Source organism: Seriola dumerili, unplaced genomic scaffold, assembly GCF_002260705.1.
Source record: "Seriola dumerili isolate Sdu_G_001 unplaced genomic scaffold, Sdu_1.0 BDQW01000442.1, whole genome shotgun sequence".
Lineage (NCBI taxonomy): Eukaryota > Metazoa > Chordata > Actinopteri > Carangiformes > Carangidae > Seriola > Seriola dumerili.
In genome coordinates, this window is record NW_019174697.1 from 751,982 (window position 1) to 772,186 (window position 20,205).

Consider the following 20,205-nt stretch of genomic DNA (forward strand, 5'->3'; position numbering starts at 1 on the left):
TGGACTTGTTCAACCAGCCAACCCACCAACCAATAAGTCAATCAGAAGGTCAACACAATGACAGATGTTCAGTCCACCAACTTCAGCAACGTAGAAACCAATGAGAGATTATACTGTATGCGACTTAAACAATAAACAATTAAACTATAAAAATATACAATTTGATTGTGTCCTTTTTTCATTGTATATAAATTTGTATTAAATAGGACAAGTTAAAATGTGTGTGTTTGTGTGTTCCTGCATAAACAGACAGTTACATCAACATATAACTATAATTTGTGGTCCAAATCACTTTCAGATTTAATTGAGTTAATTTAATGTGGTAACTTCTTTTGATTTCTCACTGATCAACCACTGAATGGAGTCAAATTAAAAGAATGCTCCTCTAATATGTATCATCTGGGCAAATTTTGCCCCAAACAGTAACTTTAAGGCATTCTAATGTAGGCTGTAAATGGCTGACCATGTACCATTTGACATCTAGACTCATTTGCCAGTTTACTGAAGGCACACCTGGCTAAAACAGCCCTCCAATAAATCATCCTTCATTAAGGTTATAATGTTCAGAAATTGCTTTAGCCAGGTGTTGATTTAATGTAATAGAGACTGTAATTGTGGTGCTGTTCAATTGTAACGCATTATACTGAGAGGTGTTATTAATGTTTAGTCAACCCTCATCAGTAGTAGAATAAGTATTCTAGTTATATACCTCCACAACATTATTAATGAATTCTCCAAAAGAAGTAAAAGTTGTGCATTGAAAAACCTACTTATGTAAATGTACAGAAGCACCATCAGCAAAAATACAAGTATCAAAAGTAAAAATACTTGCAGAAGAATGGTCCCTGTGACTATAGCTGTAACTAGACCAGCTGCAGAAATAAAATGTTGCTTATCCATTGATAACAATCTTATAATGGGACATATTTGTATAAATATATCTATTTATATGACATTATTATGCTGTTACCAATGCATTTTAGGCATTTTATTGTTACACCACAGAAGTGTAGTCCAGTGGTGGTCAGGCCCCTCCAAAGGATCACATGATAAATCTGTGGGTTTATGAGATGATTACTATTATACACTGTAGCCCATAAAGTTGGAATAATTTTGTTTTCAGACACAATCCTATTTATTCCTATTTAAATGCATCAGTAATCACTTTGGAAGAGATTGACTACTAAAGTTTTGAGAAGATATAGACTTTATCTGTCAAGGATAAATCACATTGTCACAATGATTCCATGGAAAGAGGAAAAAAATATTTTATTCCAACTTTATGAGCAAGACAAATGTCAATCTATGTTTCATTGTAATGGTAATGAATTATTGAATCTTGAATGATGGGGTAGGAAAGTTCTTGGAAGTCAAACAGTTATTCAAATGAAACTGTTGGAAAAGTTCAGAGTGGACATGTTTCTTTCTTCACAACAGTTAACAATTCAAAGACATCTAAATTCTGAGGTGTGCTCTTTTGTATAGCCGCAAGCCAAAAAAGGTCGGGAGCCATTGGTTCAACCTTTAACAATGCACTATTAAACTTACTTATGTTTTTCAAGTGAAATCTTAATTTAAACATTAAAAAACTAGTGATTGTGGCTGTCAAATAAATGTTGTGGAGTAAGACGTACAATATTTGTTTTTTGCAAGTAAATTGCAAGTAAATGTACTTCGTTACTTTCCACCTCTGACCTTCATTGATGTAAAAGAAGTGTGCAAAATATGTAATCAATATAATGCAATACAATCCAACCGTATGCAACCAAACTAAAAGTTGGATAAACCAACTCCGATTATATGATTTTTTTGTGTTCAGGCTGATACCTTTAAGTCCTGCGAGTCAGCGCACAGGGCATTGTGCTCTGCAGTACCATTATGTCCTCGCGAGATTACCCGCGAAGCAGCGTACAGTGGCACTTGCGTGGTGTAGACCTGTGTGCATGCTAAACAAAATCTAACTTTGCCAACTCCCATGTAAAATCTTTCCAACTTGTTTCGTAGCGTTGATTGTACTAAAGAATCGCCGTCACCATGAGTATACTCGCCAAAATAGCAGAGATTGAAAATGAGGTAAGGCAAAAAAGTAGATAGCAAGGTAACCCAATGAATCTGTCACGTTTTAGCTAACGGCTAGCTGTTAACGTTAGCAAATAATTAGCCTAGCTCCCACAGCTGGGCCTCACATTATACACATTATTTTACGTCTACAGTTCTTTAACAAGTTTCAACGTTTATCGAAAAATGCTCATTCAATTTGTAGCTATAGTATGAATCAAATAAGTTAAGCTAGAGGATGTTGCTAACCTCCGGGTGTTAAGCATAGATATTGTTTGACAGGCTGGCAACCAAACTAACGTTAGAAAGCGCGTATACATCTGTTTCCAATAGCCAATAACCAAAATTTGTGGAATATGAAAGAGACAACATTTTTATTTGGTTGCTATTCGTCAGTGCGTGCTAGGGGCTACAAAGATGGTATTTGAAAATGAAAATGCAGTGTAAAGTGCTTAGTTAGAGAGGAAAAAAGTAGCCTTATAATTTAGATTATTTTAGACGCTTGAGCAGAGATATTACAGGACCGAGTATGAACTTAACTATCACCCTTTCAGGGTTAGCAATAATCCTTCACAAGATAACTTCTGAAACTGAGAGGACAGTTAAAGGAAAATACTCCTAATCAGTTTCAACACAAGTCATTATTTACCTCAGTTAATCAATCCTAGATTTGAGGACGAATAAAACCCTGCAGAGCTCCTTGTGACAGTCCTCAGTGTTATTCAATACTGACATCTTTACTGTTATTTTCAAATGCGATTCAATAATCAGTACATGTCATGTCATTATAGCATGCCACGTCTTCTTTTGTGATTATTAGTAGCAATAAGAAAACTTACGACAGCATGTGATTTTTTTTAAGGAGGCAGTTTTGTGGATGCAAGTGTATGAAACACTATGTTTCAGGCTGAAACAGTTTGTTGATTGACTGAAAATGAATAAATTATTTTGACCATTAAGTCATTTTTCAAGCAAATAACATCTTACATACACTCCTTTTTCTATCTTATGTGACAGTAAACTGAATAGCTTTTGTTTTGGACTGTTGGTCAAACATTTTGAGATGTCACACTGGGCTTTTAGGAATTGTAAATGTGAGATATTTAGATATTTCAATATATTCTGATACCCTATAGACCAAATGATAAACTGATTAATTATGAAAATAATCAACAGATTAAAAATAATCATTAGTCGCCTTATTATAATGGGGTTTTTGCTATAAAGAATACACCATTCTTTATACTCACTCACTCTGATTCAAAGTCATGGTGGGCATAAGCCTGTCGTAGCGTGCAATGGGCAGAAGTCATGGAAAACACCCTGGATACACTGACAGTCTTTTAATTATACTTGACTGCAGACTGTAAACTAAAAATTGTGATGCTATGAACAGGTTTGAGACCTAATGTTGGTGTTGTTACTGTTAATTGTAGATGGCCAGGACACAGAGGAACAAGGCCACAGCTCACCACTTGGGTCTGCTCAAAGCACGTCTTGCCAAACTGAGGAGGGAACTCATCACACCAAAAGGAGGCAGTGGTGGTGGAACAGGAGAAGGTAAGATCACGGTTTTTAAATGCTTAGTTCACTCGCTACTCTTACCTATGTGTAGTATAAACATGCCTATATGTGGTTTGATAAAAGTTTCTGATTATTTTTTTTTGCATTTTAGGTTTCGATGTAGCAAAAACCGGTGATGCTCGTGTTGGCTTCGTTGGTTTTCCCTCAGTAGGAAAGTCTACACTGCTAAGTAATCTTGCAGGTGTGTACTCTGAGGTTGCCGCCTACGAGTTCACCACCCTTACGACGGTACCTGGAGTCATTCGCTACAAAGGTGCCAAAATTCAGGTACAAGAGTTTCTTATTTGTTCAGTGCCCGTAAAAGTGTCTTCGGTTTAGTATTTTTATCATCACATTGATTATTTTCCGTTCTTTTCTTCCTCCTTTTAAGCTCCTGGATCTCCCAGGAATCATTGAGGGGGCCAAGGATGGCAAGGGCAGAGGCAGACAGGTCATCGCAGGTAAAGATGTGATCAATGAAGTTTCTGCTGAGACTGATACAGGTTTTTCCTGGCAAAATAGAATTATGAAACAAAGAATAATACCAGTGTAATTAATTTTTCCCCCCTGCTCACATTAATGCCAATCTGGAATGCTTTTCCAGTCATTGCATTTAATGAGATACTTCACTTTAGTTGTGTGCTGTTATGTGCTTCTCGTGGCATCTAAGCAGCATGATGAAATTTAATAAGGAGTGAAATGGTTTAATCAGATGAAATAATGCCCATAGGGTTTTTGATGACTATAGAGGCTGAAACACGAACAAACTTGCTTCCACAAAACTTTGAGCTAATGTTTTAGCAAACAATTTACACTGTTACAGACACACAGCAGCATTTGAACATTTTTTAGGGTCCACTAGTTGCAGGAAAATGTGAAACCTCATAAGATTTATGAAATGGATGCAGATTCATAACGTATACACTACAGAAGTGATGTACTCCATAATCCACTCTGTTGTTTTCTTGCTCCTTTCTGTTTTAGTGGCTCGAACTTGCAACCTAATCCTCATAGTGCTTGATGTGTTGAAGCCTCTTGTTCATAAGAAGCTAATAGAGCATGAGCTGGAGGGCTTTGGCATCCGACTTAATAAGCAACCACCCAACATCGGGTTCAAGAAGAAGGACAAAGGAGGAATCAACTTCACAGCTACCGTATGTCGCACACAGCACAACAGCAATTTAAATGAAGAGATGCAAACTTCTCACAATTTTTACATCTTAAAATGTCACTGAAATGAATAATGTAATGCTGATAGGAGTTCTTAGTGGATTTTAGTGGTGAGATGTGTGACCGTGTTATAAAATGCTGGTTATCTACTTGTCATTCAACCAACTAATGAGCTGGAAAAGTGAGATTATCAGAATGTGTGATACTGCTGTCAATTTGACATGCAGGATTTCAGTTGTCAGCGGTGTCTAATTGACTGGCAGTTCATTTTGATGATGGATATTTTTCTGGCATCCCATTACTTATTTAAAGGTTTGAAATCATCTGCAGAATTAAATGTGGAAAACACATTTAGCCTAACACATGGTTAGTTCTCATCACCCTTGTAACGAACACTGAAACAGCAATGCTGCCCTCAGGTGGACATGCAGGAGATTACACTTCATTTCTGCACATGGCTGTCCATGATGGTGTATTAGAAGCATGATGTCACTAGTGCAATGTGAAAAATATCCATTGCCGGATGTGCTTAATATATATAAAATATTTCTGTTTTCACCCTCTCGCTCTCTAATGTTGATTAACATCGTGCCTGTCCTTCACTTTATCTCTCTCTCTTTAGTGTGCACAAAGTGAGCTGGATGCTGAAACGGTGAAGAGTATCCTGGCAGAGTACAAGATCCACAACGCCGACATCACTCTGCGCAGCGACTCCACCGCTGATGACCTCATTGATGTGGTGGAGGGAAATCGGTAAGCTGCTGAAGTGCCAGAATGGGCCTCCTTAGTCATCCTCAGTGGGTGTGGCCTGTTGGAGTCTAAAATCCTATTTCAGTTCCCACTACACCAATGCAGATAAATTTGAAAATGCATTTTATGTGCCACACGGGGTTCCAGCCACATTTGTTTTTTCAGACCATTTTTTTCAGATATGTGTGTAATCTCTAGTTAAGCTGTGTCATCTCTTACCAAGGAACCTATAGTATTACCATTTCTCAGCGTAATTGAATAAAATAACTCAAATGCATTCAAATGTAGGATATGTGGGTTGTGGGTTTATTGTGGGTTTAACCCTGCATTGTGCTGTATGTTGGACAAGGATCACACTTCCTGGGACTGTCTTTCAGCATTTTATTGCAAGACACCAGAGATGGCAACGCAATAACCTCCTGGCAATTGCAGAGAAGAAAAAGCATTAAGGTCGCTCATAAGTGCTGTCTTCCTTCCCAGGGAACAGATTGTAACAAAAAGATTCTATTATTTAGAAGCAAAGCAATCATTCGGCCTGTACGCACATGCTTCGACAAACTTAATTTACAATTAACAGATGATTAAAATGTAAAAATATCAATACATTCCTTTTGCACTTGTTTAAAGTAACTGAACATATATAGCAGATACATAGCAAAAATAAAGTAAACAGAGCAAAGAACATGAACTTTTCAAGCAGAAAAGTCAAGAACGAAAAGAGGAAGAAAAACCAGTGTAAGTACAACTCAGAGTTTGGTTTGTGAAATAAAACACCCACCAAACTTCCTGTTAAGACACAAAACATTCAGTTTTGTATTAATTGTTTTTATACTAATGCAGCATATTTGTTCACATAAAACTGTATTAACATAATTTTGGAGAGCATACACAGCACTACATATGAATCAGATATAGCCTTTCTATATCATATCCTAAATAGTTGAATTTAAATGTTTGGTTTAACCCTGTCTGCCATGACTGTTTAATATGATAGGAAAAATTACATTTGGTATGTCGTTGCATCTGACAACTTGAACCAAAATCATCTTACCTGAAGTATAACAGAGGCAACCAATAAAAGCAGTAAAAGGATGAAAATCAGATGGAAATTGTTTAAAAAAAATTTCAAGTCAGTTTTAACAGTTAACAGGAAAAAAAAGCAAGAAAACAAATGTGTGAATTCATTTCAGACTGACAGCTGCTGATTGTGCAGTCATTTCATGGACAGCAGCCACTTACAGTCTTTTGTCACAACAGGGTCTACATCCCATGCATATATGTGCTCAACAAAATCGATCAGATCTCCATCGAGGAGCTTGACATCATCTACAAGGTGCCCCACACGGTTCCCATCTCAGCCCACCACCGCTGGAACTTCGATGACCTGCTGGAGAGGATGTGGGACTACCTACAGCTTGTGCGCATGTAAGATTTGTTTATCCATTCAATACAAGGGGATGTGAAGAACAGTTGGGGGTTGAAATGCTGCAGAACAGGGTGACTCTGTAAAAATTTACATTTTTGTTTGTTCAGACTAAAAAAATTTGATTGAGATGATGCTTCCATTTGCAGCTACACCAAACCCAAAGGCCAGCTTCCTGATTACACATCTCCTGTTGTACTCCCTGACGGACGAACTGCAGTCGAGGATTTCTGCTTAAAGATTCACAAAAACCTCATCAAAGAATTCAAGTAGTGAGTACTGTAGATTTGGCTTCATTTTTTTAGTCTTAAAGGGAATTTTGCCTCTGAGCAGCAGCACAGAGTGGATCATTTGCACAATCCTGAACACGACCCTCATTATGTCTCTAACATCTGAACAGTTGACCATAGGTTTGTCCCAGTATATTCAGTACATCAGAACTGTACATTTTGTTAGAAAGGAAACGCCTTTGCATACACACAGTTTGAGAAATTAAATCATTGTTAAAATAAAAAAAAAAATTCGGATTAGTAAGATCCATGGTTACATGCCAAGTGTTCATCGAATGGTTTAAAACAACACAGTCGCTTTAATCACAGCCATTGCCCTCTTTATGGCGAGATGCGCCAGATAAGCATTAATTGGAGGGTTTGGATTAGGATCTGAGATGATGTGTTGCACCACCATCTTCAAATGGGAGAGCTAAGATCGTCAATCAGTCAAATTGTTAGTGCTGCTAAGCATTACCCATCCTCCAGGGAATGAATGGGTCAGACGGTGACACATGCGATTAGAGCGTTTGTAACTAAAAGATTAACTGTCATTGTAGCCTGTAGGTTACTTTATGGTGCAGAACCATTGTAGCAAAGAAAGAATAAATTGATCTTCATTATTTATTTTCTGGTGTAATTAAGATGCATGATGAGCTCTGTCATCTCTTCGTTTTTGTTTTTTAAGATGGTGTAAAAATGAAACATGCATCCTGTTTATTGCCTTGAAGAGATTGATCATGCACGATACTTTTGGTCATTTTTAAACTCTTTCTCTTTCAGTGCTCTCGTGTGGGGATCATCTGTGAAACACAACCCTCAAAAGGTGGGCAAGGACCATGTAATGGAGGATGAAGACGTTATCCAGCTGGTGAAAAAGTAAAAGGAGTCTGAATTCACTGCATGGCCTGCGTATCACAAGGTGTTCTGTACAGTTGCTCAGTAAATCGACAAACATATCCATCGCAGCATCTGTGTAATTTGGTTCCCAGTTTTTTTGCTCTAACTTAAAAACAGTGAAATGAATTTAAGTGTCACATTTAAAAGAACCTACAGTACTTAGCACCATGAATAGTTCATATTGAATATTGGTTAAGGCATTGCATTAAAATCTAAAAAATCTGCACAATAAAAAGATAAAGCAGTCTTGCTTCATTCTTACCTTTTCTTTTATTGTTGTTGTTCGTTTTTTTGTTTTTTTTATCCAGCTTTTAATAGATTTATTTGATCCGTCCATATGAAAGTTAGCATGTATTCAATAGCAAGTATATCCAGGCACACTTCTATATTTAAATCAATATGATTTCATGTGCTACATGCAATCTGCCACTAAAGCGACATAGAAATGTTTCATCATTGAATCTCCTCACAGTTACATGGTCTCCCTCAGAAACAAAGCAGTACTAAGCAACAGTGTTACCACGACCACTTCAGTCTGGGTCCAGGAAAAAAAGTCTCATTTGAAAGCCCTGTCCAGCTAAGTGATTTATGTGACATTGATGATGAAGGCAGTTATTCAGGCTGCCGGCCCACCCCCTCTCTCTGGTAAGGACGGCCACTCAGGTTAATCAGTTCATTCACTCAGACGCAGTCTGGGGACATCATACGCCAGCTGTTCGCAACTAACATGACTCCACAGAGCGAAATACAGAGCATTTCATCAGACCCGGGAGCACTTCTGGAGGCTAGCATTATCTAATGTCAATATGTTGCAACCTGTATGAAGTGTAGTAGCCATTTTGTGTCTGAGCAGCCAGTGATTGCAGTGGATGGCGCCAGTGCATACTGGAGTAAATATAGACAGTAGTATGATATTGGCAGACTGGAAATTTGAAGAATAAAGACTACACTCCATCGAAGTGGACAACAAAGCCATATACAATTGAGCTGAGCTTTTCCAAACGTTTATGTGGTTGTCTCACAGCGTATTTAACATGCTGCAAAGATGTGGCAGTAGCTTTGTCAGGTTAAATAAAGTCACCCATACATTTTATCTAAAATTACACACAAAATGTATCAAACTGGCAAAGGTAGGCATTTTAACACACATGTGTTAGCAATACAAAATATCCAGTATATATAACTGCAACTTTAACAGTCTGATGTGTCTGCATTTACTAAAAGAATATAAAATCATACAATATATAATGGCAAAGGAAAAATGATCATGATTCCTGATCCCCACTGAATTAGATCCACTAAATGCATTAAATGTGTGGTCAGGGAAAAGAACTGCTTTGCATGACCGAAAAATCTTTTTCCGCCCGTATATAAGAAGTCATTTAAATGTTAAAAGTGCTATCAATATTGTCCATTAATTACTGGTTACACTGTGTCTGATTCAGAACACCACTGGATGATGAGCAAGGATTTACATATGCAACAGGATTCCAGTTAATGGATATATGAAAAGCTAATATGCAAGAGAGACAACATGCTCACAGCACTTACAATATCGATATAATGGTTCAATAAGAGTTTTATGTGTTTAATGTTACACACCACAGATCTTACTGAGAGAATAGCTACTTTTTTAGGAGAAGCTGCAGTGGTTGAAGGTAATGCCTGCCTGTCCAGCAGCAGCAGGATCAACCCTCCTCAGACACCGCCTCTTCCCCACCCCCTTTTACCCTGTAAATTATAGCAGCACTTTAGCTAATGAAAGAGTTGAAGACCGGGCACTAATAAAAGCCATTAAGTGAATAAAGCACTTCCCCCTCTAACAAAATTAAAGAATCTACCCATTTGGAGAGGGAGGACTCTGTATTAATATTTATGAAATGCGGAACCAGTGGCCCCCCCCAAACTCCCCGACCTACGTCCAATCCCAGCCTGACCAAGTCCTCCTTGCCAGTGCACCTATCCCAAGAGAACATCACCAACCCCTCCTAGCTTGAAGGAGGGGCAGAAGATGGGGACTTGAAGGGTGCTGAGGACGCAGTCAGGACAGTCAGTCTCAAGTAGAGCAAGCTGAAAGACCCCCAAGACACAGCTCAGAGCACCCTACCGCCTTCATCACCCTTCAACCGGCTGCAACTAGCATCGACTTTGGGGCCAGCGGATGGAAAGGTGGGTTTCTTGGAAAGACCAGATGTGACTTTCCAAAGACAGCAGTTGGCGGTTATCAGTAAAATACAAAGTAAGTTCTGGCTTAGTCTTATGTTTGTAGTGTTCCATTGATGATTTTATTGGGTTGGTCACTGTGATCTTTAGATTGAAGACCATTTTTTTGTAATTTTGGGCTTTGAATCTGATATTTTTATTGATAGATAATTGAAAACATTTTGAAATTCTTCAGTCAAACTTAGAATCAGGTTCTGAGATTTATACGTGAGTTTGAAACTTCTGAAATATCCTGATTGTGGTTGTCCATGCAATTTTTGAAGAAAGAAAAAAACACCAAAAACAAGGTAAGAGAGCATCATAATGTATCACAATCATCCATACATAAAAACCATCACACCATCCCATCAACCACACAGCATCACTTTGAAACATCCTCATTGTTCTGAAAAACATGTCTGTTTCACCGCCACCGCCCACCATTTTCACCCCAAAGTACTCCCATTTTCATGCCAGTTGGTCACTACAAATGCAGGGTTTTCTCTATGGTGCATTAATATGCATTATGGTGTAATTTCATCACACAAAGTGGTTCAGTTGCCTGAGCTCTAAGTTGATTATTGCACCATGCCTTCTCATTTTAGTAAAACCTCCCTGGGGAGCTGAAAAACACAAGAGAGGGTAACAAGATTGTCAAACCTTTTGGAGAAACAGCTCTCTCAGCTTGATGGTATCATGACTCTTGACATTGCACTCAGTGACCGTTAACACAGTTAGGACTAAAATGTCAGGAGTGGTTGTGTCTTTACTCAGAGTAGACGGTAACTCAGAATAGACGGTAACTCAGCGTAGACGGTAAATGTCCTCAGATGGACAACAGCGATGAAGCTCTAACTACCATTCTTGAGTTCATTGTGTCACAGGCCACCAAGACTCTTTTTTTGGTCAGTTACGAGTAAAATTTCAGTGAGTGGACTCTGTGAGATGCTGCCGTTCTTAACAAGATCACTGACGAATTAACCAAACTCTGTTTCCATTGATCAGTTGAAGAACACCCAATAGACTATTTTGATAAAGCCACCATTCCTTGGGCCTGCTGTAAATCTTTTCTTGAATGTTGAAAATTTCAATGTTTGTATCCAAGAATAGAAATTTTAGATTTTTTTTTTTTTTTTGGTCTTGGTCTTTCGTGTCTGGTAGAGTTGATTGCGAAGACCAGGAGGGAGGGGTTTGACGCAGTTAGTGCGCAGGAAGGGTGTAGCCCTTTTTTTCCGCAGTGAGTGTGACCTATGACTAATCGTTTCTTCTTATTCTGCAGATGTTCTTAACTGCAACTGTGTTACAATTTTTTTCCAATCACTGCATAAACCAGTGGTGCCATTTTTTTTTTGACAATCAGTCCATGAGTCTGGATCCCCTGCCTCACACCTTTGGACTTTTTTGTCTCTTGGACTGCAGATACCACCAAACCGTGGAACTTCTCATTCAACTGCAAGAACCCAGAAAATACTTTGACTATGATGTATTTCTTTTAGGGGTTTTGATACTCACACATTTGCCGAGAGTAAGTTAGCTACGTTTGACGAAAGCAAAAAGGTATATTGTGTTTTACTGGTTTTCTATTCTTTCTTTACATATTCAACAAAGCTTTCAAGTCTCTCGGTTGCCTGACATGGAGCTGCATCCTGTGTTGAGTTTTTTGACTTTGCCCAGGACCCCATTGTGCTTGATCTAACCATGCAGTGCATCTTCTGTCCATGGTTGTGCCAAGCACCTTGGAGGCTTCGGAGCACTATCTGCCTTCTGTTGTGAACTTCTAAGCAATTTAGAAAACTCAGAAATGCATTATCAAGTTGCTGATGTACTTGTGCATTTTTACATTTAAAAATATGAAAGAAACAAAGACAGTGCAATAAAACTTTGGAGAAAATTCAGACGGTAGAGCACGAAGGCAACAACTCCAGAGCAAAAATAGAAAAAGGACCAATAACTACAAGGTACTTTTAATCTTTACATGATAAACAGTTTTATCATTTCCATGCTCCAATTTTCTTTTTTATTTTCATTCATGTTGTCTCATCTCATGATGCACTAAGATGTAGAACTGTGACCAATAAATATCATCTAAAAATCCTGTGTGTATTACTTCCAACAAGTTTTTTTTTCCATATCTTGAATGAATTGAATAAAAAAAAAAGTGAGTGAGTGTGGGTCTCACAGGGTTTATAACATTCATAAGGATAAAGCTGTCATTTTCTATAAGATGGTTGGTTTCAATATGGCAGATTTGTGGAAACGATCAATTGCAGTAAGTGCTCAGTGGCTTTTAACGATGGCTAATAATGTCAGCCAGTAGAGGTCATATATTAAAACAATGTGCACTCTTATAAGACTGCGGACACATCGCAGATCTTTAAATCAAAGAATGAGACATTGCGCAATGGCTGAGACATACAAGGTGGTGGAGGTGCTTTAGGCAGTGAGTTCTTGAAATGATGATACAATGATATTATTCTTTGTTTCCATATAGCGCTTGGCTACATATTTGACTTTCAGTCGGTTTGACTTTGCAGTGTGAAGTCAAATCACAAATAATGCATTTCACCAATAAAATTTTAATCATTAAACCAGATTCCTCATTTCTTGACTCTTACTTTTAATGAATTCAGTCTTTACTTTACATGATAATATAAACTATAAAATAATGTAAGAATCTTTGGTTTGACTTTTTGTCATAAAGACGGTGAACCGCCTAACCCTAACCCTAACCCTTCATTTGTTGTGTTGTACTGAGTTAATATGCCATCTTGGAGAAATATTTATTCATGCGTTTGTCATTTCCAAAATACATCCTCCTTTGTTTGGGAAATGCAACCTTGCCAGCAGTTTGTGCCCCTCTGACTGTGGATGAGGTGGGGTGCTACTCCTCAACCCTAGCTGCCATCTTAATGCAGTGATCATTATCATATTTAATATTTTAAATATATGCATTTAATAAATTGAAAAAAACCCACACAGGTGTTTCTAATACTATGAATGCTCTGTTCTCTTCAATTATCTCAGGAAGCCATGACACTGTGACCTTGACTCTTCAGGACTCTGAAACTGAAGCAGCTCAATAGAATTCAGCCTTCATTAATTTTATTATTTGCACCTGTGATTTTCTGTTATTTTGTTATGGTCTCACGTCAAAATGCTTTCCATGATAATGTTTATTGAAGATTCTTCTGAGAGATTGAGAGACTTTTTAATGAGAAATCAAAGCAACCAGAAATACCTTTAAACCGGGTTTAATCGACACAGAACAACACTGTATAGCAAACTCACTGGATATATAGATCAGAATGGACATTTGCTTATTTGAAAATTAAAGTATAATAATAATGATGTTATTCCAATGTAAATACATCTTAAGCAAAAATGCTGGATTCTACCAATTTAGTCCGATATCCCAAATCCATAGTACATATTGATAAGCAGGTTTTTAGTATAAGCTGTGTTCACAATAGGAAAGTATACTCAAAGAGAATGCAAAAATTTTAATAACTGTAGGTGGTGATATAGCTCCAAAAAATCTTGGAAAACAAAAAATATGTATTAAATCTTAGGAAAAGAAATTTAATTGGCAGCAGCTTTCCAAAATCGCATGTTGAATGACAACCAATGTCATGCATTTTCTTCCACTTAGTATAAATTGGTACTCTTGTACACTGCTAAAATAGTAAGACAAGTACACACTGTATAAAATTAGTATATATTATTGTTATGGGACACAGCACCTTATGTCAATAGTTTTTCTTGTTTCAAGCTGATCAGTTGATCAGACATTGCTCCCAGTAAATTGTGCAGCCTGTCACCGACCTCATATCCAGACAGGGAATATAAGGTTTACAGATTATCAGGGTCAAAACCAAGAGTACTCTGCAATCATCAGCTGACCACAGAATGACACGCATAAAGATCTTTTTATTTCATCTGATTAGTCGCTCTTCCATCTCAAGAACTCTTGAAATCACAGGGTTACAAGTGCTTCAGATCATAGAATTATCCAAACTGTTCCTAACGTAATTCATATGCAGTAACAAATGTTATACTGCCTGCAGGAAGGAAAAGCAAAAACAGTAAGTGACAACTCTTTTAGACTACTGCAGGTGGCACGCAGGTGTCTACATATGACAGAGCATCAACTGTCAACTATCAACTGTTACATTCTGAAGCTGAACATAAATACTGCATAATGTTCAAATGGGTCATTATGATCTCATTAAAGTCAGTCACAGTTTTTTTTCACCACACAAGATTTAAATATCAAAAACATTTAAATTTCCTCCCTCACACGTTCAACATATCAAGCTTATTTCACATCTTACACTGCCATTTTTTAAGTAACAGCAGGAAATACTTCACACCAGAATAGAATTATACATAGTTTTGACACAGCAGGGATATATTAATACTAGATGTGGGACTTCCTTCTCAAAGTGGAACCCAAACTCTTTGTCTTGAAACAACTCCTACAGCTGATTCACTTGGATGTACCACCTACAAGAAGTGACATTGCATTTTAGTACAAGATGAGATGTTTTTAAACACAGAAGGATTTCAAGATATCTGTACCAGATTGTCAGGCTGTAAACAGTGTACTTTATTAGGTTATCTTTAATTCCACAGCATGTGGTACTCTTCGTACATTCAAAACAACCCCTGCAAACAGTTAATTATGATTTGGAAGGATGAATCGTATGGCGGTTTAGTCGTTTTAGGACCCACATTATTAACAAAAACCATAGAATCACAAAGTAGGAGAAACATGTGACAGAGCTTGTTCTACTGATGAGAACAGGGATTTCCAGTATACAGGCTATGGCTCTATGAATGTACAAGAGCTACAGTAACACAGAAAAAACAAACTGATAACTCCAATAGTGCAAACCTAAGTGATAGCTGTTGTGAACACCGGGATAACAAAATGATTTCTGAGCTGAAATAGGACAAGTTAATTTCTTTTTAACTCATATGAAATGTAAATGGATTGTTATGTGGCACAAGGGCACCATGTTTCTCTTAAAAGGGCACTGTTTTTTTTTTTTGTTTTTTGTTTTTTTTTTTTTAAATGTGTCTCTCTAAGGTTGCCTTGCTAGAAGCGTATGAGTACCATTGTATCTGAGGATTTATGTGGTTGTTATAAGACACTATGCCCCTAATGCTGAAGGACCGGCTTATCTTCAAAAGGCTGTTTTGTCAACGCTGGCAGTTTTGAACAGTCACGCGGACATGGTGAAGCAGAGAGTGTGAAAGCTCAACTGTGCTGACAGGAAACCAATGCCACCCCCAAAACACAAAAAAAAAAACAAACAAACAAAAAACAAAAACTCCAGATTTTACATTTTCAACTCTGTGGACAATTGTTCCAATAACGGCATCATTTTAGTAGTTTTTTTTTTTTTTTTTTAATCCAACCTATCCAGTCATATGAAGAGCAAATGCTCGTGTTGCAAGCAAACAGGAAACCAGTTGCTTTAAGTCCATGAAATGAAGAAACATGTTAGGAAGTATTTCCCGCAGAGGCCTCAGTGCAGGCCTTCATCTGTCAGTACAGAAATCTTGGCCATAGTTTTGTGTTACAGTGACTGTTCTATGTTCAAATACTGTGCAACCATTTGTATGACCTCTTGCTGAGATCATACCACAGACACTAACTAGTGATGTGGCCGCTGGCGGTCTGAACAGCCTTCAAAGTCAAGCCTTGTCAAACAATGGAGGACAAGCCATAGAACATTAAACTGAGAAAAACCGTGCTTTGGCAAAGAGCATTTCTACAATTAGGAATTTTGGCTCGATCATACCAATAGTTGCAAGACATACATCTTTACCAAAGGAGGCAAAAAATGCCATGTGACATTGGTTGGCTAAGTAAAAATTGTGCCAATGCCAGCAGTCTGGATGACAATTTCCATGGCTACATTTGCTCCAAGGACAGTAATGCTGTCACCAATACAGTACTCTTGTAATAACTCATCTACAACCTATATAACCATGTCTGTGGATGGACTTTCAGGATATTTCTCTTTACTGTAGGTTGCAACTTCCATATGCAGTTCACACAACGCACCCAAATAGTTGGTGTTGGAGGGTTTGATATGGGTTCAAGTGTAAGTAAAACACGCCAATGTAACCCCCTGATCTACAAAATATCCATCTCAAGCGTAGATCTGTCCTGGACCACCTGTGCGTGTGGTTTCTCCGCTGAGGCGCTCCTGGCTTGGCTGGCGGTTGGTGTCACTGGATTTAATGACACTCGTGTAGTCATGGATCCCCACTTCCAAGTTCTTGGCCCTCAAGGCAGCAGTATGTAGCTTCTCCAGAAAGTCAGGCATGCCTGCCAGGTGCAAAGGAAGAACCTCCTTATTATCATTGACGACACACACACACACACTCAGTGGGCAAACATGTAATGTATGTGAGGAAAGAAACAAATTCAAAAGTATAAAAATACACATGAAAAATGCAGAATTTGCAGTTTCAACCAATGAAAGGAGCTCACCACTTGACACCATCCAGCTCACACAGTAACGGGGAAAAACAGTCTGAGGGTCATCACTGTACGTCAGCAGGTAATCAAACCCATTCTGTGAAGAAAAAGTCAGACTCAGTGGCTACAAAACAAAGGACGCTGGATGCAATTTTAAATAATTCTGTAGCAGCACATTCACCACAAACCTCATCAAAGGACTTGTGAGGGCGAATGACCATCTTTGACTGGTATGAATGGACTCTCACAAATTCCTGAGTCTCTGGGACTCTGGGATGCTGCACGGCTCTGTACAACAGAATTAAAAATAAACAAGATAAAATGACATATGCAATTTAAGTTGTGCATTATATATAGATAATATATCAAGAACTCTCGAAAATTATAATGTCCCACCTGGATACCAAGACCATCAGGTTTTTGTCGACATCAACATCATAGCGGCGCACATACACATAGTCCCTTGAGTACATGGGATACTGTGAGGGGAGATAAAAAAAAAACTATCTGACCATTTCAAATACAAACTGATGAATATAACATGGCTGGTATTTGATCTTGACCAAGTGTCATTGTAAATGTCCTTCAAGCTTGGCTTGCACAACAAAAGACAAAAGTCCTCTGTAAACAAACATTAGGTAGAACAAATAGCCTCATTCATTTAGGCATAACAGAAATCAACAGAAACTCACAGGGAAGTGTGTAGCCCAGTGCACAACTTCAGAGCCAGTACTGACATCTCTGTCCACCACTTCAAGCTTGATAACCAGAGAATCCCACTTCTTTCTGTACTCTGTATCCAACTGGGGGAAAGGGGAAAGCATAAGTCAAGGATAAGGTGCTTAATATAGCACATAGTTTTACAGTTGCTTTTATGCTGCACACGTAAAACACAAACATGCAGGTTGTGCAAGAGCGGTGGGGTAATGGAAATGCAAAACAAGCTGCCATTAGTAAACCATGTTCACAATTCATGAATAAAATAATCACATGCGAAAGTCCCACTGCCATAAATACTAAACCGTCAACCAAATTACTTTCATTACTGGTTGGATATACTTGTGTAATTGTCATTTTATTTCAGTAATACAAACATTTCCCATGGTTCATAAGTTGGGGCTTCAGGAATGAGGAGATGTCTGCACACTCAAAACCTTCAAAGAGCTAAAAGTGCAGCTCTCTCATACTTCCTTATGTTTTCTTATTGCAAGTACCTAAGTAGAACAAGTTATTGGTTTCACTTCCTCTCTTCATTAGTTGAAACTGACATATTCCTCGTAGCATATAATGAGAATTGAAAGGTCTGTACCTGTACGTTGAAGAACTGTCTTGGTGTGACATCGGTGTAGGAGCCCAACACTGCAATTAAAACATAAATAAGGGATATTGACTCTTCAGATAAATCATACCAATACCATCATAATCAAAGAAAAACTCAAACGCACAAAAGAGAGAAATCGGAATGTGTGCCCTTTCTACGTATAAGGTGAAACATGTGAGACATGTGTGCATTGGCTGACCTCTGTATTCATAGAGGTGACTGCTGGGAATAGGACGCTTCCACACTCTGAAGTCTTTCCTCTCCACCACAGCTTCCCAGCCAGAATCCTGTTGTCCGGCCACAGCCCCCAAGGATGTGCTTAGGCATTTTACAGCCTCCAGGGCCTGTAGTTCAAGTCCACACCTTCAAAAGGGATGCAAATATCAGGCTGTTTAGCATACTGCACAGGTGACATTATAGATCATAGTCAGATATGAAATGCAGCACTGAACATACAGATGGGTGACAAATTGAAGGGACAAACTATATTAAGTGGAGTAACATCTTGAATCGCAGAACAGCTTCAATGCACCTTTGAATAGATTCTGCAAGTCTATAATTCTATCATCCTTCTTCCAAAGTTACTACCTGATTGAATGTTTTGATGATAATGGAGAGAATGCTGTCTGACATGTTTCAAAATCTGCTGTAGGTGTTCAACTGGGATGAGATCTGGTGAACGTGAAGGCCATAGTATTTTCACAGTCATACCTTTTAGTGGCCCCCTGTTGCCCTAGGTTTGTCACCCTACTGAATGTCTGATCGCGATTGAATCCATGTGTGCATTTAATGAAATATTTCCAACCTGTGAATTTCCTCATCTTGAATCTTCTCATTCTCCCACATGAAGACACCAGCCAGGGCCGCGACAAGTTTCCCAGTGGGGGCGTGCTTGCTTTGAAATCTGCGCCATATGTTCCCAACCAGGTTCCACCTGGTGCGCTCGGAGTACAGGTTTGAGTAAAGCTCGCGGATCTGACAAGCACGTCGGAGCCTCTGTCCAGTCACAAAGCTGCAGTGGTCGGCAAATATGGAGAGTAAGTCCTTCTTCTTATGGCCAGATCCCGCGGCCTCACTGGCACCTGCTCTCTGGAGCCAGGAGAGCAGCAGGCCCACGTTCCTCCCCAGCCACGGGACCCTCTCGAGTTTTCCTCTGCCCTCCTCGACAGTCTGCCTGAATGACTTGCAGCTCTGAAGCCTTATTGTGTTTACACCGATCTCGCAGATCGGACGACGGGACGCGGAGTGAAACATGACAGCTGTGACCGTGACACTAGTTCTCAAAGACAAAATAAATGCAAGAGGCAGTGGCTAGCTAATGCACCTCGCAGCTAAGCTAATGCTCCGCGGAGATGAATCACACATTACATCTAAACAGATAATAACACTAACTTTTGGCAAGCAAAAGTCATAATTTTACTTTGGTTCTGATGTTAGTTATGGAGATGTCTGCGAACACGCGACATGAATTGTTAGCATTAGCTAACGTTATCTCTGTTAACTGCCAACTAGCGCGACACAGACAAAGTACACCCCAACGGCGCCTCGCTTATTTTTGAATACAAACTATAATTGCTGCATTGCAAACTATACTGTCTATTGTTGCTCCAGCACAACTGTCTACCTGTGAACCTTTTCCAGAAGACAGCCTCACGTTGTTCAAACTCTCGTAGGGAATTTGACCTCCTCTTCCTGCTGCCTCTCACACACCCACTCGGAAAACACGCCTTACAGATTCTGAAGCGGTCGTTCATTGGACGTTCCCTGTTTTTAGGCAATTTTGATTGGTCTTAGCAGAAGTCTGTCTTAAAATGTTGCAGCTCGGGCGCCAGCATGTGCGTCTGTCCAGCCTTTACTACAACTCCCCTTGCCATTTTTCTTCTGGGTTTAGGGAAGAGGGTAACTTTCAAACCCTATCCAGGATCAGTGTCTACGGCGAGCTTAACTATATGGCTGAACCCATAACGGGGAGAGGAAGTCAGAGTCGCCCTCTGGCTGTGCAGTTCAGAACCAAAGTCTTCAGCCTTTATTGGTGTTATGTAAAGTCTCAACACGT

General features: G+C 38.9%; 2 protein-coding genes across 2 annotated transcripts; one reads left to right on the top strand and one right to left on the bottom strand.

The window, feature by feature from the left end:
* The first annotated feature begins 1,909 nt into the window (after nucleotides 1–1,909).
* drg1 (developmentally regulated GTP binding protein 1) lies at nucleotides 1,910–8,378 on the top strand. The gene is made up of 9 exons (XM_022762152.1): nucleotides 1,910–2,073; nucleotides 3,495–3,618; nucleotides 3,734–3,909; nucleotides 4,013–4,082; nucleotides 4,606–4,775; nucleotides 5,414–5,544; nucleotides 6,799–6,966; nucleotides 7,114–7,236; nucleotides 8,017–8,378. The coding sequence occupies exons 1-9, from the start codon at nucleotides 2,035–2,037 to the stop codon at nucleotides 8,114–8,116; spliced, it is 1,101 nt and encodes a 366-aa protein (XP_022617873.1). The 5' UTR covers nucleotides 1,910–2,034; the 3' UTR covers nucleotides 8,117–8,378.
* A 6,996-nt stretch (nucleotides 8,379–15,374) lies between these two features.
* Nucleotides 15,375–19,881, bottom strand: stard7 (StAR related lipid transfer domain containing 7). The gene is made up of 8 exons (XM_022762189.1): nucleotides 18,955–19,881; nucleotides 18,349–18,512; nucleotides 18,138–18,187; nucleotides 17,521–17,631; nucleotides 17,225–17,307; nucleotides 17,017–17,116; nucleotides 16,841–16,925; nucleotides 15,375–16,675 (listed from the first exon to the last, which is right to left on the bottom strand). The coding sequence occupies exons 1-8, from the start codon at nucleotides 19,401–19,403 to the stop codon at nucleotides 16,497–16,499; spliced, it is 1,221 nt and encodes a 406-aa protein (XP_022617910.1). The 5' UTR covers nucleotides 19,404–19,881; the 3' UTR covers nucleotides 15,375–16,496.
* Nucleotides 19,882–20,205: the final 324 nt, after the last annotated feature.

Excerpts from the sequence above, each read along its gene's own strand:
- drg1 (XM_022762152.1), top strand. The coding sequence starts at position 2,035 with ATGAGTATACTCGCCAAAATAGCAGAGATTGAAAATGAG. Across the intron at positions 2,074-3,494 it reads TAGCAGAGATTGAAAATGAG|ATGGCCAGGACACAGAGGAA; the intron begins GTAAGGCAAAAA and ends TGTTAATTGTAG. Across the intron at positions 5,545-6,798 it reads GATGTGGTGGAGGGAAATCG|GGTCTACATCCCATGCATAT; the intron begins GTAAGCTGCTGA and ends TTGTCACAACAG.
- stard7 (XM_022762189.1), bottom strand. The coding sequence starts at position 19,403 with ATGTTTCACTCCGCGTCCCGTCGTCCGATCTGCGAGATCGGTGTAAAC. Across the intron at positions 18,513-18,954 it reads CAAGATGAGGAAATTCACAG|GTGTGGACTTGAACTACAGG; the intron begins GTTGGAAATATT and ends TCCCTTTTGAAG. Across the intron at positions 16,676-16,840 it reads GAGCTGGATGGTGTCAAGTG|GCATGCCTGACTTTCTGGAG; the intron begins GTGAGCTCCTTT and ends TGCACCTGGCAG.